At 33.2% G+C, this 24,922-nt stretch overlaps 1 protein-coding gene across 1 annotated transcript in view; it reads right to left on the bottom strand.

Annotated features, from left to right (window-relative positions):
- Window positions 1-974: 974 nt before the first annotated feature.
- The window catches only part of kcc (solute carrier family 12 member kcc), a 93,782-nt gene continuing 69,834 nt past the window's right edge, over window positions 975-24,922 (bottom strand). The window contains exons 3-14 of the mRNA XM_018538986.1: window positions 13,296-13,390; window positions 9,706-9,966; window positions 7,991-8,176; window positions 6,691-6,926; window positions 6,346-6,527; window positions 6,069-6,230; window positions 4,200-5,638; window positions 3,935-4,042; window positions 3,743-3,796; window positions 2,806-3,137; window positions 2,599-2,738; window positions 975-2,125 (exon numbers count right to left, since the gene is read on the bottom strand). Of these exons, the coding sequence (XP_018394488.1) occupies window positions 2,034-2,125; window positions 2,599-2,738; window positions 2,806-3,137; window positions 3,743-3,796; window positions 3,935-4,042; window positions 4,200-5,638; window positions 6,069-6,230; window positions 6,346-6,527; window positions 6,691-6,926; window positions 7,991-8,176; window positions 9,706-9,966; window positions 13,296-13,390 (3,287 nt within the window). The 3' untranslated portion in view covers window positions 975-2,033. The remainder of the gene's footprint in view (window positions 2,126-2,598; window positions 2,739-2,805; window positions 3,138-3,742; window positions 3,797-3,934; window positions 4,043-4,199; window positions 5,639-6,068; window positions 6,231-6,345; window positions 6,528-6,690; window positions 6,927-7,990; window positions 8,177-9,705; window positions 9,967-13,295; window positions 13,391-24,922) is intronic.

Here is a 24,922-nt window from a genome sequence, read left to right as displayed (position 1 = left end):
AACTTGCCTAAATTCTGCGAGTTATTTCAAGAGTTATCATTTTCATGATTTTGAAATAATCGTTTTACTAATATCTGATCGAAAAGGCTCGATAGTTTCGTTACATCTCATACAGTCAAAATGACTGTTTTCATCATCTTGATTGTTTTGCTAGTTGCAAAAACTTTTACAGAAATTTGACAAATCGTGCTGCGCAATTCCGCGTAATTCTTAGCACAATTTAACTTACGGACACTGATTAAGTAATATTAAGTAATCGATAAATATTACACATTGAACGCTAGTCCCATAATTATCTCTTTCTCAGTTCCTTCGTCGAGATTTTTTTTGTTAAAGAAAATCCCAAGAATCATTTGACGTTAAATAAAATTTAACGTCATTTTGATAGTCAGAAAATTCAAATAAAACTTGATCGTTTTAAGAATAAAAACGATTCAAATGAAGTTTTATGTCAGTGGTAAAAAGCAGTTAATGTCAGATCGATAATTTAAAAATTAAAATTAATTCTTTAATTTAAATAGCTTTAGTTTTAGAGACGAGCATGATTTATATTAGATTAATCTTTCTGTCTTCTTTCTTAACGTCGGTGAAGAATTTAATTTATTCTCGTTAGATAATTTAATAAAAATTACATCTCGTCAAGACGTTAGGTAATTCAATAAAAACGCGTCGATTTGCTAGTGAAGTCGAAGAAACTGAGAAAGGCGTGATTATTTTGCGCACTCGCTGATCAATTATATATATTAGAGAAGGCCTATCTAAATGAAGCGCAGCCGGAAACGGGGCTACGCGTAAAACGTGACATGCATACGACATTTAATGCGATTAGAATTATTTTATACACGCGCTAGCGCTATATATATATATATATGTTTTTTTCGATGAAATTCGGTAAGATCGCCGCGTATTTTTGGCATTGAGTCTTTTGGATTACACTTCTCGTGTCAGGATTCAACTTCACTTGGTGTTATCGATTAAGTGGTAGTGGCATCTTGGACTGATAGGCCTTTAAAGACGATACAAACGCGCGCGAATGTGTACGAATATGTGTCTGTATATCCTGCGTGTGTGTATGTACGTAAAGATTTCCGCGCGAGACTGGAAAAAAGAGCGGGGTCTCAATCCCCGAAGGAAATGCAATAATACTCGCGACATACTCGTCGTCTTTCTCTATTATCAAATACACATATATTATATATATATATATAACCATAATAAAAGTCGGCACACTATCCTAGGCTACTCTAGATTCACCTATATCAAGCAATAAAATTATATACGTACCTACTTTTATTCTTTCCCTATTAACGACAATGCATGTAGAAAAATGAGCCTCTCGCGTCTTTGGTTAAACGCGAAGCATTTAGAAAGTAATCTGGCAGTGGTTTCGTAGATGCTTCGACCTTAGCCAAATTTTGATTTTTTCCCCCCTTTTTCTTTGCCATTTTCTTACTTTTATTCTTTACGCCGTTTTAGACGTGGTTATTAGCAGTTACAAGAAATTGAATTGAAGTGACGTTTTACTCGGGACTTGTCTCATTGAGCTACAATTTTTTTTTGTACCGGCAATTTTTCTGAGAGGTGCACAATGAGCTCTGTCCGACGAGCTCGGTCAAGCTCGACAAGTTGTCGAATTCGAATCTGAGCAGCCCTCGCTGCCCTATGCGACCCTCTTCTGACGCGTACATACCTGACACATAAACTCGCACGTTCTACGCTCAGAATTCTTTCAAAGAAAAACCTATCCTTTGGCATCATCGCGTTTGGCTTCATCATCGAATGACGATTGGTCGTCGCGGTTCATATAATAAGTCAGCTTCAGTAAAACTTCGTTTTCCATGTCCGATATGAACGATCGTCGTCGTCGTCATCCTTTTCTCCTTAACGACTTTCAGATTGCGCGGCGCAAGTGACTGCCGCAGACAATGGCACAAGAGCAGTATGTTCCTTAAGATAGTGTCGTTTAGGTCACTGAGAAGTAAACTAGAGCTCTGCTTCCGCAAGGCAACGGCATCAATTCCCGTTGCTTTAGTTCACGAGTAGATGGTGATCACCTCCCGTCCGCTTCCCCGCACCATCAGTACCCTTTCTAAACCTTCGGTGAGCACCTCGAGGAATTCCATATCTGATTTTTGGCAGTCAAGGAAGTTTAATGATATATATTTAAATTTTTTAATTATATTTTTCCGTAAATTAACTGTAAGTTTTTTTTACTCCGAAATTTATCTCTTACTCATTGGACTATATTGACTAATAACACAGGCCTCAAATAAAAAAATTTCTTTAACAATTTTAGCTATTTTTAATGTATGTATGTTTTTAATACAAAATGAAAACGAAAAATCATATCGAAACAAAATGCATTTTAAAGCTAAAAATTGATACTTTCTTGTGACTAAAATAGAAAAAAATTTGTTTTTTTTTTTTAATTGTGACGTGAGCCAATTATAACTAATGAATTTAGCATTCAAAAATATATTTAAAAACTAGCTATAATTCTTAAACAAATTTTTTTTTCATCGCAGGCCAATATAATTCGTATCTTTACAACAAAATAATAATTTTTTTAAACGATGCATATTCGATTAAAAAGGATACAATTAGATTCACGCTCCATCTTTGTATCTCGCGGCGGTCCGGGAAGATTCAGGATAACCAGTTGAGCCTCGCTGCTCATTTTACGGATTACTTCATTCAGCTTCAACGAAGTATGCATGCGTCTCACATCACCCTCGTCGCTGTTATAGAATTATTTGTTTAAAAAATATCATTGCCGAAGTCAAGAAAAATAATCACGATACTCACGGTGTAATGGTGGGTTTCTTAATCTCTGGACTTTGATTTTTGTTTTCCAACGTGTCATTTTCTGCCTCTTTGGCTTCCACTTCTTTCGTTTCCTTCTCCGTATTCTCTTTATTCTCCGCCTTGGGCGAGCCGCCAATTAGTTTTGTCTCTTCGTTATTCTCTTTAACTTCATCCTTTTCGTTTGCCTCCGCGGTAGCGTCGTTATTTAATTCGGTTTCCATCAGCTTCGTGTCGTCAGTTACGTTTGTACTTTGATTACCCGGCTCTTGGAATCTCACCTTCGTTGGTATTTTGGCATCCACGTTGTGGTGATGATCTACGATTGCCTGTACCTGTATCATGGTAACGCGATTGAGCGAATAAGAACGTACTTTATCCTGTGGTAGGAGACAGTCAGTTGAGAGGTGACTAATCTAGCGTCAAAGCACTATGGCCATTAAATTAATACTATCTCTATGTAAGCGATCGTGCCAATTAAGCTGAAACTGAGAAACGCGGGGAGTTCCTGAGAACATCATGGGTAGGAAGGAACAAACCGGTGATCGCTAACTAAAGTAACATAATATTTAATAATTTTTTCAAATTAATATTTAATTTCAAAAATTAAAAGTTTAAATTTGTAAAACAGAAGTTTCAAGCATTTTACTTTCACAATGTATCCTTTACTATTTCAATTTAGAAATCAAATATTTGCGAATTTTCTACAATATGTTTTAAAATTTTGTAATTTCATAAATAAAGTATTTAATTCATTACACTTGTGAAACATTAATTTGCAATCCACAGTCATTTCTTCCACTTTGATATTAAACGGGAATAGGAATGAAATTGTTAACGTGATATTATGAAGGAGGAATTTACAATATAAAATCATTGGTGCAATGGAGCAATGATGGGAAAAAGGCATACATGGAACTCCGGGGGTAATCTGACAAACCAGAGGTAATTTTTCCTCGGCAGGTACCTCGTTGAAGTCCACCAATCCCTGCACCTTTATCCGTGAGGAGCACGTAACAAACAGACACACACCGATCAGTATCACCATCACCATTTGTTGTTACTTAACTTTATATGCCTGTACATATTAGTATAATCAATTTTCCCCCTTTATCTGGAATTCGACACTTACCACTCCTAGTGATTGCTTTTTGTTCAGCTGCAATTCGCGTAGCATCTGATTTCTTTGCTCCATAATCAAAGTACGTTCGTATGTGTACGCAGAGATGTCGGTGTTTGTCTGTGAACAGATCAAAGATACAGAATATAACTTTACTGAAGTAATCACGATATTGCACATTTTTTATTATTATACACTTTTATCCATTTTCAAGAAATTAAACTCTCTAAGGAATTCAATCTTTCTTTATATCAAGATTATTGTACAATGAAATTACCATTTCAACAATCTCAACTTCTGCCTCAATTCTCAAGTCGTACAAGAACTTCTTTAAATCTTTCTTCATCTGTATTGAGTTGTCCTCCATTTGCGCGACCGTGAAGATTCTCATCTTGCAGTTCTTCCAGGTACGATGTTGTTTCAGTAAGAACGGCAGTAGCATTAATAGGCCGCCATCATGCACAATCCACCAGACGTCAATATTGCCGATTATCTTCTCGCTAGAGTCCGGGAAAAAGTTTATGCCTTTAGGCACTAGCAATGCCATCTTCGCGGCTGAGACGCTCCTTACGGTCTGCAGGAAGACTCGCCAGGTTCTATCCTCTTCCGACTGTCGCCAACCATAAGGCCAACCCAATATCACTGTATTCGGTTTTAGTCCGCCAAGCCCAGTGTTTTGTATTAGTGAGCTCAGCCCTTCAACAACATTTTTTGCAACGAGAACATCGACGAAGCCCTTCACTTTTTCTTCTGCTGCAGTTTTCTTGAGGCTCTGCTTGGCCGCTAGTGCTTCACCCGAGTTCTGAGTATAGTCACCAGCGATACAGCTGACACTAATGGTAAGACCCTTACCAGCCTTAAGCTGACTAGCGAATGCGAAGAGCTTGCGATATTTAGGCACCAAGTCATCAGTAAGTTTGGCGAGGATCAGAATCTGTGGACGCCAATTCTTCGTGTGTGGTGGACCCTCTTCGAGCCTGAGCAGCGAGTACCTGGCAGCAGATAACGCTAGACCGCGAATACCGTCACCCCATTCCTTTTCAGCACCGCGATATTCGATATATTTGTAGATGCAACCGGCCATACCCATCGCCAGCAATGCGTAGTACCAGCTAGTCATGAACATGATAGCGATGCACAGCGACAGGCCGAGGAACGACAGGCTCCAATGGTAATATTTGAAGCGTGGCCGCCAATTTGGCGTGCGCAACAGGGTCTGCAGCGCACAGGCAAGATTGACAAAGCCGTAGCACATAAGGAAGAACATGGATAGTAGAGGTGCCAAGTAGTCCACATTGCCAAGTAGGATACCGCACTGGCAAATTCCCACAGTGAGTATCAAAGCACGAGTAGGTTCGCCTCGACTGGAACTGGTAGCGAATGGCTTCAGGAAGGGAATGATGCCATCCTTGGCGATTGCCTGTAGTAGTCGCGGTGCTCCTGTCAAAGATTGCAGACCGGCACCCAAGGTGGACAGAAATGAACCGATCAGGATCACCCACTGATTCGGCCACGCCATATTTGCCACTACCAGTTTGCCGCCGATACTCTGACCGAACTTGTCACGTAGTAGCAGATTGTCGACAGTTCCGGCAAATAGGAGGACGCTAGACAGATAGACGGTGGAGGTCGTCAAAATTGCGCAGATTGTTCCGATCGGAATGGATTTCTGAGCGTCAGCCAGATCACCGGATCGATTAGAGCCCGCCATAATACCTGAATATTAATTTCGTTAAAATAAAGATATTAAAATAAAGATCTTAATTAAAATATTGTTTAAATAAATTATTAATTAAAATTTTTTTATTGAATTATTTAATTCTTTATAGCTGACAGTGGACCTATTGTACTCTCATTCAATTATAAATCTCTTTATAAAAAATATTAAATAATTTAATTTTCTTTATGTTACATCTACAAATTTGGATTATTCTTTTAAAATATATTTAGTATTCATTCTTTGTTATACGAATTATATTATTTCAGTTCCTTGAAATTAATTAGTGTCTCTTCGTTAGCATAAATTAAATTAAATAAGTCTTACAGACCCAGCGTCAGTATATAACTATGTTACAGATTTTAGAAGGTTTGATAAAGACTTATCGTAAGAACAAGATGAATATAATGCTACAGTTAATTTGCTTACCAGTCACGGAAGGGAAAAATATGCCGATAAGAATAGTAAAGGTCGTGGTGAGATCGACCTGGATTTGGTTGTAGCTCGATCCCGACAGGACATCAATGTCTTTCGGGTTGTATCCGTGAGCGATTAATTGACCCTGCTCTTGGAAACTGTCCCATACGTTCTCTATGCATCAAAGAACAGAGAGCGTGTTTTATAAGTTTCATTATTGTTACGTTGATTGATATTTATCTGATGATTATTCCTTTTCAATGTGTGATATTTAATTACAATCTCTCACCTAGGAACACGCCGCTCGCCAAGCCGCGGATACCGTTGACGATGGTAACATTGTTCTCGGAGTAATACGAATCGCATTTCGTGCCATTGCAGTAAATATTATGTAAAACACCGTTGAAATTTTTATTGCAATCGGTTAAAACGTTGATGTCCTTTAATAGCCTTCTGCCGAGCAAGCACAATCTAAAACACAAAGTCTTTCTTCTTTAAAGCGTTCGTCTTCCAGTTTGTATCTATTTTTCACGATAATTGTAATCACTTATCATTGCAGTATTATAATCGCAACGATATTCCGACAGTAATGACTACATAATGCGAAAATTAGCGTCGTAAATTAGTTTAGTACTTTAGAGACTCGTTGCCGTTAAAGTTTACGAAGAGCCCCACGTAAACAGCGAGGATGGATAAAATGACGCAGGCCAGTGCGACGGTGGCGAACTTGTTAACGAACTTCACGCCCACGAAGACAATCGTGCCCATTACCATCAGCAAGGCGGAGCCGTATACGCGGAAGTTGTTGTACATAATGTTGGCATCTTTCGTGAAGTCGCCAAATATGCTGAGCGACGGCGCCATGTAAGTCTAAACGAAATTTTCATAAAGTCAAGAAAAGCACGTTCCTTTAAACCACGTTAAGTTTACGTCAGACTACACGCGATTCGTATGGTAATTTACACCCTTTGATTTTGTCGGAAAAAACACTCACAAGTAAATTAGCAAGAATACATTAACGACAAATGTGTCCACTTATACAGTAAAAAATATTTTGAATTCATGTCAAAATCGATCTTTGTTAAAATTTTTTATTAAATTTTTAATATATTCAAGTATTAATTTAATGCAATGTATGACTAAGTGGACAATTAACACAAAAATAACATATTTTAATATGTATAAATCCTAAAATAAATAAATATATTGTGTTAATTATGAGAGAGAATGTGTGTGTTATTATAAATGTTAAATGTACTAAAAAAAATATACTTCCACAATTTGTTATAAATTGTATCTGTATCACATTGCGTTAACTTTTTAAATAATATTTATGTTACTTTCTAACATATTCTTGTGTTAAATTAATACAAAAATTTCAGACCTATTTAAAACAAAAATAAATTGTTAAATTTTAGATAAACTTTCCAAATGTGCATAGTAAAAAATATTTCTTTGTGTTATTTTTTTACAAAATATTTATGTAATTATTTCCTAACATATTCATCTTGTGTTAGATAAACATAAAAGGTGAGTGGGCCACTTGGGATACGTGAAGTGTGTTAAATTTAACAAAATTTTCAACTGTACCTATACACTATTTGCATACCTCATATGAATAACTAACTTCAAATTTCAAACTATCTTGAATCGCGTATAGTCTGGCGTAAGTTTTACGGAATCAAAAGTCTGCTGTAATATTTTATGTACAATGAACAATGTATCTTTCACATATCCAGATACTTTGCATTGCAAAGTTTGCAAGCATAATTAATCAAAGCGTGATAATTGATAATCCTCAATTAATGTTAAAGTAACGACTATGAAACACCGCGATACTTGCACTCCTATTTCGAAGTATAAGTCAATTATCGCGATCAATTGATTAGTGGGAGGCCTTATTAATGTAAAGTCGTTAACTAGTCAATACTCACGAGGACGATCTCGACGGCGCCGATGATGTACATCGCGGCGGCCAAGGTGGTACCAGTATAAAACAGCATACCCACCGCGCCGCCAAATTCCGGGCCTAAACTCCTCGAGATCATGAAGTAGGAACCACCGGCCGGCACCACACCATTAGTAGCGATGGCACTCATACTAATCGCCGTTAGCATCGTCTGCGCACACGAAGAATAGCTATTTGCAATCGATTTATACAGTTCAATTCGCGAGAAACTATCCGTCTTCGCAGTCTTGCTAAGATTCTCAAACACTAATAGTACCTTGATATCTTGATCAAAGAAAAATTGATTTTTCAGATTCATTAGAAAATTTGTCAGTGATACTTGGTCCTCTTTATCGTTTCTTCTCATTTTTCTAGATTTCAGATAAAGAAAGAAAATAATCAATAAGAACTAAATAAGATTGGAAAAATGAAAAGTATACTTGAGTAACTGAAAAGCAAATGTGACTAAGTCCAAAAATAAAAAAAATCCTTGGATACCTTAATACTTTAGTAAACATGAATTGAACATTTAAAATTATGTAAAAATAATTACAAACTATATAAAATCAAGAGAGAAAAGTAATTAAAGTTGTAAAAAAAAATTAAATCCCTATTTTGTTACACTATGATTAACCTATTAGAGTTATTATCTTTTTTTATTTATTACTTTTTTATAAAATTTGTTTTACCAATATTTCTTTCGTATTCAATATTTCATTTTCATTTAAATATTTGATATAAATATGAAAGAGGAAACAACATTGCATTTTTTCGACAAACAACTAAATTTGATTTATAATATATATTGTAAAAAAAAGTATAATTATTCACAAGCAAATACTATGTGACGTTTTTTTCCGATTTTTATTGGTTATAAAAACATTTGACAGTGATAAAAAAATATATATTTCTGTGAAATATATCACATTAATTGTAAAAATAAAATATGTGTATGTGTGTGCGGTTTATTTATTAGGAATAAAATTTTATTCGCCGTATTTAAATAAAGATTTATTTCAATAAAATAAACATACTGTACCTTCCAAATAAATTTTTTAATATTTTTTCTCAGTGTAGTATGTAATTTTAGTTATTAATAGAGAGGATAATAAAAATTCTATTTAATTCAATAATTTACTCTAAGATTTAACTGTTTTTGTAAAAGTTTTGCAATATTTCAATCCCAAAATTAGTTCAATCCTTCCTTCAGCTACAAAAGCAGTCAAATGCATTATATTTCAATAAACAGAAATTATGTTTTTCATGCCATACTATACACATTTTGTTAATTAAAATAATAAATTTTTCTTAATTTTAAAAAAAGATTTTATTAATATACTTTAAGTGAAAAAAACTATATAAGCTCTCCGCCAGAAAACATGTCAAGAAAGGGGAGTTACTTTTGCAAATGAGCTACTCATTTATTCTCAAAACAGATAATTAAAAAATGAGTAAAAATGAGACTAAGGAATGATTGTGTACGTGGAAGTTTCAATTGTCCTAAGTTTTTCACTTTTATTTATTTTTAATTTCCTATTTTGAGATATAGACATAATTTTTATTTTTCCAACTTCCGTTAGCTTGTATTAACAAGTATTTTTCTTCTTTAAAACAATTTTTAGGCTTTGTATAATTATAAATGTTTGAATCTTCATAGTTTTACATTTCTCATGCAGTTGCACTCTATAAATGAATACTTACAACGCAACAGCAACAGAGTACGATGCAGAAGCCCTGAATAGCACCAGCCGTACCGACTACCCATGTCAGTCGGATAAAGAGGATCACACCAAAGATGTTCTGGATACACGGCAAGTAAACCCCTATGAGGGTACCCATCCGTGCTCCGCCTCCGGCGGCCGGGGCCGGTTTGTCCGGGTCAGTTGCAGCAGGGATGGTGTTGCTGTAGTTCGCCAAGCTGTTGAGCAATGTCGAGATCCGAGGCCGGTCCTCCATCTCCTCCTACAAGAAATTATTTCGAATTTTGTTTATCCCTTGATAATTGCATATAATTACAGAATTCGGAGGTGAAATATGATTTTTTATCCGAAGTATTTCTCCTCTTGTAATACTCTCTTATGAATGTAATCATGAGATTCTTATATACATAAGAATTCTCGAATTTTCCAAATATTTTTGTTCAAAATTTCAGGTAAGATTAGAAAATTTTTTAATGTATTTTAAAATAAATATGCAGTGCAAGTAACGCAAACAAAGTATTACAGTAAATTAATAAAAGACTGAAATTCTTTTTTTAGTTACGAGACTAATGGATGATATTCATAATCCGTTCTTATTTCAAGACCGTCTTAAGTAGTATCTTAAGATGCTAATACGGCTTTCTGACTGCTTCATGATATCATAAAACTGTACTTAAGACATTCTTAAATGTAAGAATCAACTATGAATACCGGTCTATATCTACCGTTTTCTACAATTGGAATTGCGAAACCTATAGAATAGTATAAGAAAGACTTACTACAATATAATATCAGTGAGCTATTCTTTTCTGCTGAATACTGTCTTCTATTGTCATTCTGATGTTCTTTTAAATTCGCGAGATATACGCGAGAATGTAGGTATATGTATCACACAGATACGCTATTTATTGTTAACTTATTGTCAACATTTTGTGCTATCAAGAAAAAATGATCAAAGAAATGTTTTCAGAAAGCGACAGAACAAAATTTCAAAGTAAAATTCCAAAAATTTCTCTGAAAAAATTTCAATAAAATTCCATAAAAATTCTTGATTTTTAAAAATAAAAAAAATGTCCTAAACATTTTAAACTTTCTGGATTTTTCCAGGTAGTAAATACTTTGACAATATTTCAATCAAAGAGAACTTTTCTAACATAAAGAACCATAATGCAACTTTACGATTTACATTCTGTTGGATTCGACAGCTCGAATATTTCATTCGAAATTTAAGAGCAAACTTGACATTTACAAATTGCGGCTGTCTGATCGTGTATAAACTCTCGCTACTTCTGTACGATCACATACGGACTTTGCTACTTTTATCCAGCTATAAATACATAAAGACACTTTTTCTATTTTCATTTGGTCGCGTATAGACTTAGCTGTCGGACAAAATATGAAGCAATTCGAGATTAACGATTCGTCCGATCAGTCATCGACTCTTGTCACTCGCATGCTTACTCTTATGGCACGAAGCGCAACCCAAGTCTGTCGCGTCCTATAATTTACCGTGTAAGATTCGTTATTATGCCAAAAGGACGTTGCAACTTCATTTGCAATTTTATTGACAAACTTTTGCGCGAAATTGTCACGTAACTCTGTCCGCTGGGACGCTTTTATGGAAATTGTTAGTCCCTTGTCATGTAAGTTTCCACTGCAACCTCGTTACGATAGTATTACACGTTGTCGATCTAATTTTGCGACGACTACTTTTCACATCAAGCATTCCGCTTGCATATCACACAGAAAACACAGATCTATTTATATGGAATGTATAATAGTAACGTATAGTAAAAAAAGACGTCGGAGAACGTGAGCTAAAAAGATTTCTTAATACAAGGGAATTCCTCAAGAAATTGCAACGCGCTTCTCCTGTCTTATCTCTAATCCACTGCTTTCACACGTATCTTTTTCATTTCTTTCATGGAAATTGTTAGTCCTTTATCATATAAGTTTTCGCTGCAACTTCGTTACGACGACGGTATTACACGTTGCCATCCAATTTCGCGACGACTATGCTTTTGACATCGGGTATTCCGCTGGCACATTGCACAGAAAACACAGATTTCTTTACATCAGATATAATAATGTAGTAAAACAGACGTCGAAGAACGCAAGCTAAGAAGATCTCAACATACAGTGATTTTCTCGAAAAAGTTGCAACGATTTTTCTGTGTATCTCTAATCCACTGATCTTTTTTATAAATTAAAACTGTGCTTTAAAACCACAAATAATCGGCACGCAGTTTGCTTGTATTGCAATTTGTAAGATTCACGCAAAATATTATATAAGCTCTAAGATCCACTTTAGTCAAATATGATATTTTTCATTTATTTACGTTAAAATTTCTTAAATTCGTAAAATGAACAAAACAATTTTTTTTTCATTAATTATTAAAGTACAAAATATATAAACAAATTCTCCGAAATTGCACCCGCTCTCTATTCTTTCTTTCTTTTTAAAAATATCGTATTTTCTTGTCTGAAATTATTTCAACGAAATTTACACGCGCGATAAAAGTATACTGCTATTACTTACTTGTGCACCTTCTCAAGTTTATCTTCAATTACGATGTTCGATCGAGTCGAACGAGAAATATGAGAGTGCTGAGAGGGTTAAAGTCGCCGTGGAGCGAATTATCGGAAGAACGGGACACAATACTCAGCCTCGCGCGAGATTCATAGTTTGATAATGGTTCGCAATTTTAAACGAAATTGGGCAGATAAGGAAACTGGGCCGGACAAGAAGCTCCGACCGACAGCTCTCTCTCATGCTGGAAAGAAGGTAGTAGAGTCCTTCGTTAAAACTGCAAGGTGGAACGACGACAACACAGGGAAAGTAAAAGAGAAGAGACTTAGCTCCCGAGTACGCGGCTTAACTTTCGTTATGAAAGAATAGCAATTCAGAAAAGGATTCTCAGTGGTCACATAATTCCTTTCTTAGAGTTCCATGCGAGACATTATTAAGGAAACTGCAACCGACAGCTGAAGCTTTCGTGAAAATATTTCATAACTTTATGAAAGAAGATGAATAATTGAGTAAATTTAATAGACCATCGTCAGCTCTGGAGAGTTAATTATGTTAACAATATTTAACAAGTGTATGGATCATTATGAAAACACATTATTAACATAGTGTTTAAATTATTTGCGAAACATGAGAATGAACGAGGGATGTAAATTGAAAGAAAATATAGAAAATTATGAAGAAATGAATTAAAAAATGAAATTCTCAACTTTGCGATGAATAATTTTTATTAGCAAAACAGTTCTATTTGCAAATCGCGTTTTTTTAAATAATTACGCAATATAATAATCATCACATAATGATGACTTCATCATTTGCATCGAAAAATAGATCATCCTTTCGAAGAAGATTCTAATGGCTAAGAAAATGATTAATAAAGACGACGTAACGTAGACATTATATTAAAAGTTTTAACACGCGCGCGAATCGAGCTACGTCCTTTCTTTCGATAAAATGACACATTTTTCTATCAAGATATGCACTGAACTTTTAATAGATACAAATGAAGTAGGCGCCTTTAAAGACTTCATGAAATAAGATCATCAGACTTTTCTTGCACTTACACTGTAGAGATACAGATTGGTCTCATATCCTGACTTCTTCTCGGAATTGGTGCTGACAATGGGATCGCCATCTCCGCCTGCGCCGCCTCCATCGCCTGAAAGCAAGAAAAGAACGAGTAATTAATTGTTCTGTGTTTTGTTTTGGGTTTTAAAGTTCAGTAGGGAAATTGTATCACAACATTCACAACTACCAGAAAAATATACCTTGTTTCCATTGTTAATGGCACATTAAGGATGTTTCTCAAGAAAATTAGTTTTTTTTTTTTTAAAGATTGTATATGTATATAGAATTTTATCATCTATTTAATAATTAAGTTTCATCTTCGTAATTTTCTACATTTTATTTTAATTTTAATTCCTCGTTTAGCAAATAATTGAAACACTGTGTTAATAAATGTGTTCACAATGATACCGCTAGTCACATTAAATATTACATAATTAACTCTCTGGAGCTGGCGGTGGATCTATTAGACCTACTCAATTATGAATCTCTTTGTCAAACAATTCAATTTCCTTCATGTTACATCTGCAAATTTGGATTATTCTTATTAAAATATACTTACAATTAGTATTCATTCCTTTTATATATGCTATTATGATTAGTTGAAATTAATTAGTATCTTTTAATTAACTGCAAAATTGAATAAATCTTATACGTTCAACGTCAATAACTGTGTTACAGATTTTGGCGTTAGCTCCAAAAGATTAATAAAAGGTGTAATATTTTGTGACAAAGATTTACATCGTAAACCATATATATTACCGCGTGCTAAAATTAATTTAACTAATGAAGAAATCGTTTATAAGATACTTAAACTCTTTTAAGGTACTTTGAGAGAGTCATAATGTTTACAACTGCCTGTTAGATGGTCAATATGACACCATTTTTATGATCGTTAAGTATTAATTATCAAGTTTATATGCTTGCAAAAATATATATACATCATACATAGATCTAACAGTAACATAAATCTTTGTTGTTTTCCAAATGCAAAATGGTAATTCTACAATGCTCTTTGTTTTCTGTTTTTTGCTGTTTGTCTCTTGTCTTTTGGTCAAAAAGGCAAGAGTAGGCAAGAGACGAACAACAAGAAACAGGAAACGAAGAGCACATTGTAGAATTACCAAAAGAGTTAAAACTTGAAACATAAAACTGAATAAATAGGTATTTGAGTATAAAAAAATCAAATAATAAATGTTGTAAACATTACTTTTTCATAATAATAATAATCAGCGTCTAAGAAAACTTTCAAAAATATAAATTTAAAATAATAGCACTGATATAAAAAATTTGCTGTCCATATTGTATGTGCCACACACACATTTTGAATTTTTAACATTTGGTTTTATATTCGTAATAAGCAATCCAAAAACCATGTAAATATAAAAATTAATTAAAAATTTATCCAGTAGATAACAATGTGCTCCGCAAGGATTAAAGAGTTTTCAATATTTAAAAAACAAATTGTATTTTCGCGTATAAATTCGCTTACGTTATTCGGTCGTATTTTATTTTTCCACGTTTGCGCTTTCTTCCCACGTATTTCATACGCGAAAAGAAAGCCGGAGACTAGCGAAGATCTAACGACATTGAGATACCGTTAAAGAGCTAACTCCCAATGTAGCATCCCGCGATACAAATGGCAACGTTCCAACTGGCACGTACGATCGTTAATCGACCTGACAGAATTTTTATCAACGCGGATTCAGAGTCGGTCTCGCGAGGAGAGCTCAGGCCTCTCGGCTCATTCGTCTCTCTCAGCGAATCTCGACTCCCTCTTGGTATTCCATCAAGATGTTCATTCCAACAGAGAAATATTTCTTATCCAGCACGAAAGAACCGCAATACTCGAATACAGAATTCGCCGTGCTTTTCTGATTGATTAATTGTTTCCCGGAGGAGTCAATCCTCTCTTTGAAAAAACGTACATCCACAAAATATAAGGATTATAAGGATTAAAATCGGAAGACTCGTCACATAATAGTTTTTCAAATATACATACATTCGAGAAGAGCAATATGTAATATTTTTTCCGGAGCTTTAAGAGCTATCATTAAAAAATATTTAACGACGAATATTGAATTAACTTGACTATAAATATAATTAAACTAAGCATCCTTAATTCATTGTATTTTATTTCTAAAAAGTAGTAATAAAAGCTAAAGAGAAACTGACAAAATATTAAAATTATAATATTATAAAAGTAATAATGAATATTAAAATTATAACAAAACATTGTAATTCAAATATTAACATTGTGATAAAAGTAAATAGGTATTATTATTTTTTAATAAAATTGCTTTTGATTTATTTTTCATTAGATTATTTACATCAATTTGTGAGGATGCTTTATATTCATTCCAAAGCTACACAAATTAGCAAAATATGAAATATATTACAAATAATATTTAACGATGAATATCGAATATGAAATTAGTGAAATAATAATATTTCTCTAATAAAGATACATGGATAAATATTATTGCGTCGTAATTTTATTTCGGAAAAATTGAGGCAACTGTTAAAATTACAATATTCAACTAGAAGAGAGAGAGAGAGAGAGAGAGAGAGAGAGAGAGAGAAAATATCAAAATTTGTTATTCACTAAAAGGACCAAACAAATAAATTACTATAAAAATGACGAGAAAGTTATAAAAAGTTTAAATTCCTATCTTTTATATAAAAAAATATAATATTAATTTAAAAAATACAAACAGTCAGTAATGACTGTTTAATACTTCCAGTGTTAAGCAAGCAATGTTTCTAATGCAGAAATCTGAACAGGATAATTGTAAAGATAAGACTAAGAATGCACGCGAGAGGAAAGAATAGGACGCGATAGTAAAGCGGATTATGCAACCATTCTTACGTCGTGTCGACGAGAAGGCGGGCGTGCTCCTTACTTGGTAGTCATGAGAGAAGATTCCTCTTATCCCTGTCTACTTGAGGAGTTTCAGCGTGACATATCAGTGCCACAAATTTCCCTCTTAATCTACTTGCAAAACGGACGAATAACGCTGCCAGTAAAACGTTACGCGATGGACATTACGCGAGGAACATAAACAAGACAATAGCTCTTGGCCGATGCATTCATAGTCAGTGCTGACTTATAGTCAGCAGTTTCCTCGGATTGTTCCACGAATTAAATGTTAAATTTGTGTGATATAACGTTCGATATTTTTATATAATTATACCGCGTGACGTCGGAAATATATATATTTATAGCACAGATACGCGCTTAATGGTTGGAAAATTGAATTATCCTTAGCTGACTGTAATCTTATCTATGTATATCGAAAATGTATCATCTTGCTCTGTAAGGGCAAGGAAATTGAAACCTTCAGTTAGATAAAACGATATTAATTTTCATTAATAAAGTTGCATAAAATTGACAATCTTCAATCATATATATTTTATTATAACAAGTTTATTATAACATAGATTATAAAATCTAACTTATCATTAACCCTCCGTATATCTATTGGACTCATTTAATAATATCCTTTATGTTACATTTGCAAATTTGCATTATTGGTATTAAAATAAACTTAGTAGTCACACACTTTTTTATACAATATGTTATTTTGGTTTCCTCGAAATTAATTAATGCCTTTTAGTCAACATGTACTGTTAAATATCAAAGGTACAATGATAACCCAATCCCTTGAGTTAACCTTTTGATTCTCAAACGAGAAGAACCGTTTACTTCAAATATTTTCAGAATAATTCTGTTATAAGATTTTAATAATTTTTGTTTAAAACAAATAAATGCACAATGTATATAATTTTCAAAAATATATATCTTATTTAATTACCGCAAGTTATTCGTTCCTCTCTCTTTTCGGAATAGATATTATTTTATAATTACTTTCAAGAGATAATTTTCATTTACAACTAGAAAAATTAAAATAAATTTTTAATAACGTTTAAGTCATTTGCAAAGTTGTGCAATAACAAGTATTGCACAATTATAGACAATAATTATTTTGTTATTTTATTATTTCAAAGATATTCTACATATATCGATATAAGTAAAAATAAATGATATTGTATTATTTTTTTACGCATTGATGTATTTACTACATTTTAATATAATATTCAACATCATAAACATGTTGTTACACAGAAAATTTTTTAGGGTCATAAGATCGCTCTACTTTGAAATTTATTAACATAAAATTAGCATGGGAGTCGAAAGGTTAAATAACACTTTGTTATTATTAACTTTCATATGCATCAAAATGTAAACAAATCCATTTCCGTAGCTTGAAAGTAAACAACAGTCATGTTAACATAGTAAGTGCAAACTAACTGTTTAACCTTTAGTATAAATTAAATTTGTGTCAATACAGTTACTTGAGTTCAATTATTTAACTTCATCGTTTCAGTTAAATTAACGATATATTAAGTAGGTACAGCGGCGATCCACAGAAATGATTAAAAATAAGTCGAATTGGTATAATCTGAAATTTTTTACTTTAAGCCTCTGAAAAAAACATTCGTGAATATATAATCAAAAATATAATCTGAAGTATGAATTTAATAGAGAAATAAAATACAGAATAGATCAAATATTTGAATTTATTTTGTTAAATTTACAATGTCCCAGGGTCAATAACTGTACTACAAATTTTAACCTCAGTTTCAATTTGAGCGGATATTGAGTAGTAGAACTCTCTAAATATCTAAAGAAGATGATTGAATACTTTTTATTAACATGAATATTCATTTTTGACGTTTAGCAGTAGCTTTATCGGCGAATAAATTTTACCATTAGGAAAGCATTGTTTCATCCTGAATTATCACATCTTATCCCGCGCGATTTCTGCTGGTTTTATCGACGATGTAACGTAACGGAAAAATGTAGAAATGGCAGAGACGAGCAGAGTAGGACTATGCGAAGTAGGTCGATGGTTTCCAATGCCAAGGCTTCTCTGCGTATGTGTCGGGAGAAATAAATATAGTCGAAGATAGTCAAGAGAAAGAGAGAGAGAGAGAGAGAGAGAGAGAGAAGCACAGAGAAGTCAAATAATACAGGCAGCTGACGCATCCGAAGGGAAAAGCCGAGTCGGGTGTCTCGATTATTGTGGGATGCTTCTTGGTTGATGTCTGTTAACTTAGTTATATCACATTGATCTCCTTATCCCTCGTGTCGGTTTCTTCCCTTCTCGCACCACTCCCTTCCTCGATGCTATCTTGTAACATGCCCGAAACCACAGTTTCGTAATTCCGCGACGATTCTGAGGATAAATTCCGTCAGAGTTTCAGCGTGATTCAGTGGTCTCGGATGGAATCCGTTCCCGTAAAAGCGATCACGATGTGATCGAGACATTAGATTTCGACGTGTGTGCATCGAAAGAAAAATAATATTTGTAACTATAATTACATGTTAATATAATTATGATTATTGCTATAATGTTAGCAATAAAAATTATATGTATAGTTTTATCAGTAAATAAATATAATATATATATACTGTTAAAGCAGCAAAAAACGACAACCAGGGTTGTGAAGTAACGCGTTATGTAACTGTAGTTGAAATATCATTAACTATTTTTATTTATACGAATACGAAGCCTATAACAGTCTAACTTAGATCTTAATTGTTTATATATAATTTCGCGTGAATTTATATACTAATGATATATGTAGTCTTTTTAAACTGCATACCGAACAATTGTTGGTCTTGAAACGCAACTCTAATAAACTACCGCAGTACTATCACGAATTAAATTGATTAACAATTTAATAAATTGATGCTCATCTTATATCGATGTTAAACTATATTAAAGTACCTATATTAAATATACCTCCCAGCCGAGGAAATATTTTTCACAATAAGAATAATTAGGGTAAACCCGGTATATACGCCGCACCTATCGAAAACTTAATTTATCAATTATTATTTACTATGTTTAAAGCAAATTAATTATACAAATAAAAACTTTGTATCATCTACTACTATAAAAAAAATATTAGAAATCCAAAATAATTTATTTTCCATATTAAAAAGTAACTTTTTCAAACCCCTGCATTTTTGCCATTTATCCCATAGGGGGGGGATAATATGGCCACTCATATATAATTCATAAGAAAATCACAAATAATCTATAAATAAGATGTAAAATGACGACGTAACTTGCATTGTTTATTAATATATGACAATTTTTATTGTTCAGAATGAAAATTGGAATACAAATAGGACTTAATACAATTTTTTTAAATAGCTTCAAATCTTTGAAAATAATCTTTAAACGTTTAAGACTTATCAACATTTATGCATTAATGCAAAATATAATTGTTAGAATTAACAAAAACTTCTTAAATAGAGCGTCTGTGCTGCGGCACAGCATCCCGTTCGCTAAAAATGCCGTATATCCCAAATAGATGGGATATATATAACAACTAATTAAACAAACAATACAGGAGCAAAGCACTTGTATTTTGCTATACAACATGCTTTACTATTCCTCTACACATATGTATTGCAAAATAACCACTAAGTCTTTTACACGCTCTATAATAATCATTTTATGTAGATTATAAATTATGATGGCACTACTTATTACAGTAAAAAATCGATTTAACTCGCAATAATTTCATTAATATTAACAGTAAAGAACTGAAATCATAACATAATACTAATATACCATAAAGGCATGTAACAAAGTAATTGACGGAAAATTATCCCCACTCCTTCTATTTTTTCTGACTTCTGCGGCGTATTTCCCGACGCGGCGTATATATCGGGTTTACCCTATTATTTTCAGATTTCAAAATAGTTTAACATCGATATAAAATACCAAATGAGCATTAATTTATTAAATTGTTAATCAATTTAATTAGTGATAGTACTGCGGTAGTTTATTAGAATTGCGTTTCAAGACCGACAATTGTTCGGCGCGCAGTTTAGAAAGACTACATATATCAATATATAAATTCACGCGAAATTATATACAAGCAACTAAGATCTAAGCTAGACTGTTATAGGCTTTGTATTCGTATTAGTTATGTTCTTACATTAATAACGGTCTTTAGTATTGAATATTATTTTTATTTGTAAATGATGTTCTCTCCGTGTGCCATCCTGTATATATATTATATTTGTTGATAGAACTATAGTATTACATATAATTATTATTAACCTTTATTAATATTAATCTTTTATTTTCCTTCCCTTCTTATAGAGCGTGTATTTGAATGGACAGGTGTACTAGACTCACATCTTCATTATTTAAATAGAATATTGGAGATATTGTGTGCTTATATAAGAGTACCTAGCTATTCAAATGTCGATATTAATATTGCACGATATATTAAGAGCTCAATATTATATACATATTATTTTCAATATATATACCGGAATCGAATCTCAATATTTCATTTCAAGTTAATACTGAAAAAAAAAACGTCTCTATATATTTATGTGCAAACATATTTATGTGGCAGTAACGCGAGATTCATGTTACGTAAAAATATAGAGGAAGAAATTAACATTGGCTCCGCAATATACATGTAATTATATATATATAATATTTCAAATCGCATTATTTCCACTTTTGCCATTCTTTAAACTATTCAGAGTTTTCCATTCACTCGGGAATACAATACGATATTTTTGTCAGCGAAAGAGATTTAAAGTTTGTGTGACGCTGGGCTGCATTAATTTTTAATTTCTACGAGTAGCCCGTATAAAAAAAATTCGTTTGTTTAATAAAAAAAAAAAAGACGTTTGGTTGGTACTTCTGCATTAAAGGATTTTCTGCTACAACGGTCAAAGTAAAAGGATGGCTGAACGAGCAAGAGAAAAGAGAGATAGAGAGAAAGAGAGAGGAGGAAACGAAAGAAATGTCATTTTTCCGTGGGCAAACGCGATAAAGAGAAATATATCGCGAATAAATACACGTGTCCTCGATCGAACTACATTCCTTTGACGAATACTGCAATGCCACGAGAGAAAAACGTAAAGATATGATATCGCTGTCACGAAAAATGGAGTTCTCTTTCGGGAATATTTCCTGACGATCTTATATAAGATCCTTCGCCTTCCCCCACGTAAAAGCTTCAACGTTCCTAACATAGAAAAATATATCCTCAATAAAGAACAAGTCGCCGTATCAAATTTTTACTCAGTTTTCTGTATTTTGAAATTATATGTCAGTCCTGTCAGTCTATTCAACTGGCAGAAATAAAAGTATCGATCAAAGTTAAATAACAAATTTTGCCGTTATCTGTACAATACCGTCACACAGATCTTTACTGCATTCAAATATTCCGCGATCATTCAGCATGATTCCTAGATTTACTCTCTCTGTGTCCCGTACACGTTCGAGTAATTATGATCGAGTGTCATTTGCACACCTCTATGCGTCTCGCTCGACACGTACAGATTCACATGTAGCATGGGCGTGAAGCTAATTGACGGACAAAGCGCTCGGTATTATTCCCAAGAATCGAACCCGATTAATCGGCGGCAAACAGAGTAAGAATTATACAACTCTGTAATGTGTGTTTCATGACGCAGTCATAAGCGAACTGGTCTCTCTCTGGGTAATGATAATCGTAATATCTCATTGATGGGGCTGTAACCGGCAGACTGCGCGAACAAATGACGACCGTAAGACCATAAACCTTCTAGCGATTGTCAATATCAGGTTGCTCGGTTGACGTCCTATCTCGATGATTTACTGGCTCCGCAAATTGCTTTAATAAAATTTCTTTTGCCGCAAAAAAATTATAAGAGGATCGTAAAAGATTCCTCGCGCATCTCCTTATTTTAGACCTTATTCTAGACTCGATTTTGTACTCGTATCTTATTCCGCTCATTCGATCACGTTCTTGTTATCGTAATGTTTTTACATGTAGTAATATTTCAATATTTTACTATTAGTAAAAATTTCTCTAAATAAAAGTAAATAAATCGATAACTAGTTTTTATAATCTCTTTTAAAGAGAATGGAGGTCTATTTTTTAAATCTGACTGTTTTTCTTTAAGTGATACTTATAATTTACTATTTCATTGGACTTTTTGTCTAAAAAAATATGACACTGTTTCAAAGGCTTTTCCAAAAAGGTTAATAAACTTCTTAAAAAGTAATTAAAAAATCTTTATATACAGCTTTTAACTTTTATTGAGTCTACACAACCAACTTAATTGGAAACATTTTTTTCGTGTCTGTTATCGACGACTATGAAATAATTTGATAATGCTTTAGTCGAATCTTCGAATCGAGGTTAAAAATAAAAAATATCAAAATAGTGAATTCATATATTGACAAACAGAATTTTTAAAAAAATTTGAATATCATATTGTAAAACTCGATATAGAAGGCGTTTAATTGTAAAGTAATATCAAGTTTCAAATTTCTTTGAAATTAAGTACCTACTACGTAAAGTATTATAGTTATTATAGTACTGATTTCTCTCTCTAAACTGACTTTTAAATCCTGATTATGAACTCAACTGTGAGATTTAAATCGTCCTTCATGGAGGTTATTATCCTTTCAAAATTTAATATTGTCTACCTACATTCAAACGTAGAGATACCAAGAACTTTCTAAAATCGAGTTTCATGATATAATCAAATTATTTTTTGAGAAATTTGATTTTTAGAATTCCACACAGAATTGAATTCACAGCGACCTCGGAAATCTTTCGAAAGCAAGATCTTCCATAGGTTACTTTGTTAGAAAGCTCCGGTCCTTTGAGGATTCTAACAAATAGCGAATTCGGTTGGACGCTCTAGTGCACACTAGTGCATGTTAAAGTCGTTGTAAACTAATTTAATCTGAGTCTAAAAGTGAAATGCAATTATTTTGAATTATAAGGTACATATTTTACTTAACAGCAAGATTTCACGGTTTGACCCGTATTTATTTTTATATTAAACACACATTTTTACATTAATTTATATGTACCACGATTTTAATATGCACCAGTGCACCTGAGTGCACATTCAATTGAATTTGCTAAAAGTAAGATTAACAATGTCATTTCAATATACAGATTTAAGATACCTACGTAAAAGATTAATGAAGTTTCTTGCAAATATTTAAATACTGGAACTTTGCAATAAACAAGTTAATAAATACAACGCCAGAACGTGGAAAATAACGAAATTTGAACAGTCTTAAAAGTGAAGTAGCTCGTCGCGACAAAAGCGATATACTTATAGCTGTGCAAGGAAGCCGCGTAAGGAACTGGAGCGAGACGCGAGCGTCGTGCCTGGAAAATACAATTCCGCTTTGTGCTTGCACGCGCACCATTTGCCAAACGCTAGCAAATTTGGGACAATCTCGTGACAGGAATTAACGAGACCCCGAATTTCAATGCTCGCCCACCAATGTTGATGAAATTTCGATACAAAATGATCTTCGCTTTCATTCTCTTGATTACGTTACACACAACCGCGTTCCCATTACAGTCTCTCTCTGTCGTCTATAATTTATACGCGCGCGTGCGTGTGTGTGTGGGTAGATATGTATTGTCTATTAAATATTATCGATCTCTCAAATGTCAAATATTCTCTACTTCGAGAATACTGCAAGGCCTTTGAATTTATGTAATATGTGTGTCTATATTATGAATTAATAACTAAAAAATTTAATTAATTATCGTCAATTAATTGAATTGGCTAAAATAATCTACGATTATTTTATCAACTATAAGCATTTTCTTTAATTAAGATTGTAAGTTGCTTTCTAAAGAAATATTTTATAAAAATACAATAATGAGTCAACAAGTAACCTTAATTTTATATTTAACAATCAAACCGTTAAAAATTAAAATTACTAATTGACTCACCTATACGTACAAATATTTTTTTCTTAATGTAATTAACGTGATAAATATGTGTTGTCTTTTAAATATCAAATATTGCCGACTTTTTAAACGTAACATATTCTCTGCTTTGAAAATGCTGCAAATATATGCGATTTATGTAATATTTGTTTCTACTATAAAGTGAACATCTATATACATATATAAAAGATTGATTATTATTTAATTACCTATTTTCAATTCACCAATTAAGTACTCTATAAAAGTACAAGTCTGTTTTTTATGTAACTTTCCTGATCCAAATGACGCTTCATTAGCTTTATGATTGAGCCTAGAATGATGCATTGCCACGAAAATCGAAACTGCAATTTACCCTTTGTGCATCCCAGCGAAAATTAATGGCGTGGATGCACTGACGATAATACCGAACGATGGTGTCTAGTGAAGACAGATCAGTTTACGTCGCCGGCGAGATAGCATTTCTTCCTCGTAAAACAATACACGAAAACGCGCGTCTCTTATCTCGGAAAATACATGGTATCGATGTATCGTATTTTTGTGAAAGTGCATGTAACAACTTTATCTCGTTTCTTCTTCTACGGAACGCCGTTCGAACGCATTCAGTGCAAGCGAACTTTTGCAAAGCGATTGCGCGTTTGCAATGCATTCGGAAGCCATTTTTATTGATAATATCAGTGTATGGCAGCGTGACATTTTAAAAAGAACAAAATTCCCTCGTGCAATATTGTCGTACAAATTGTTTCCTCTGTAGAAATATTAATCGCAGTCTCTAAATGAGGTTTAATGGCAGTCTATTATTTGCAATTGAACTGACATGTTAATTATG

This window comes from Cyphomyrmex costatus, unplaced genomic scaffold, assembly GCF_001594065.2.
Source record: "Cyphomyrmex costatus isolate MS0001 unplaced genomic scaffold, Ccosl1.0 scaffold20, whole genome shotgun sequence".
In the NCBI taxonomy this organism is placed as follows: Eukaryota; Metazoa; Arthropoda; class Insecta; order Hymenoptera; family Formicidae; genus Cyphomyrmex; species Cyphomyrmex costatus.
The sequence above is the reverse complement of the archived record's forward strand: the minus strand, read 5'-3'. Positions and strand labels throughout refer to the sequence as shown.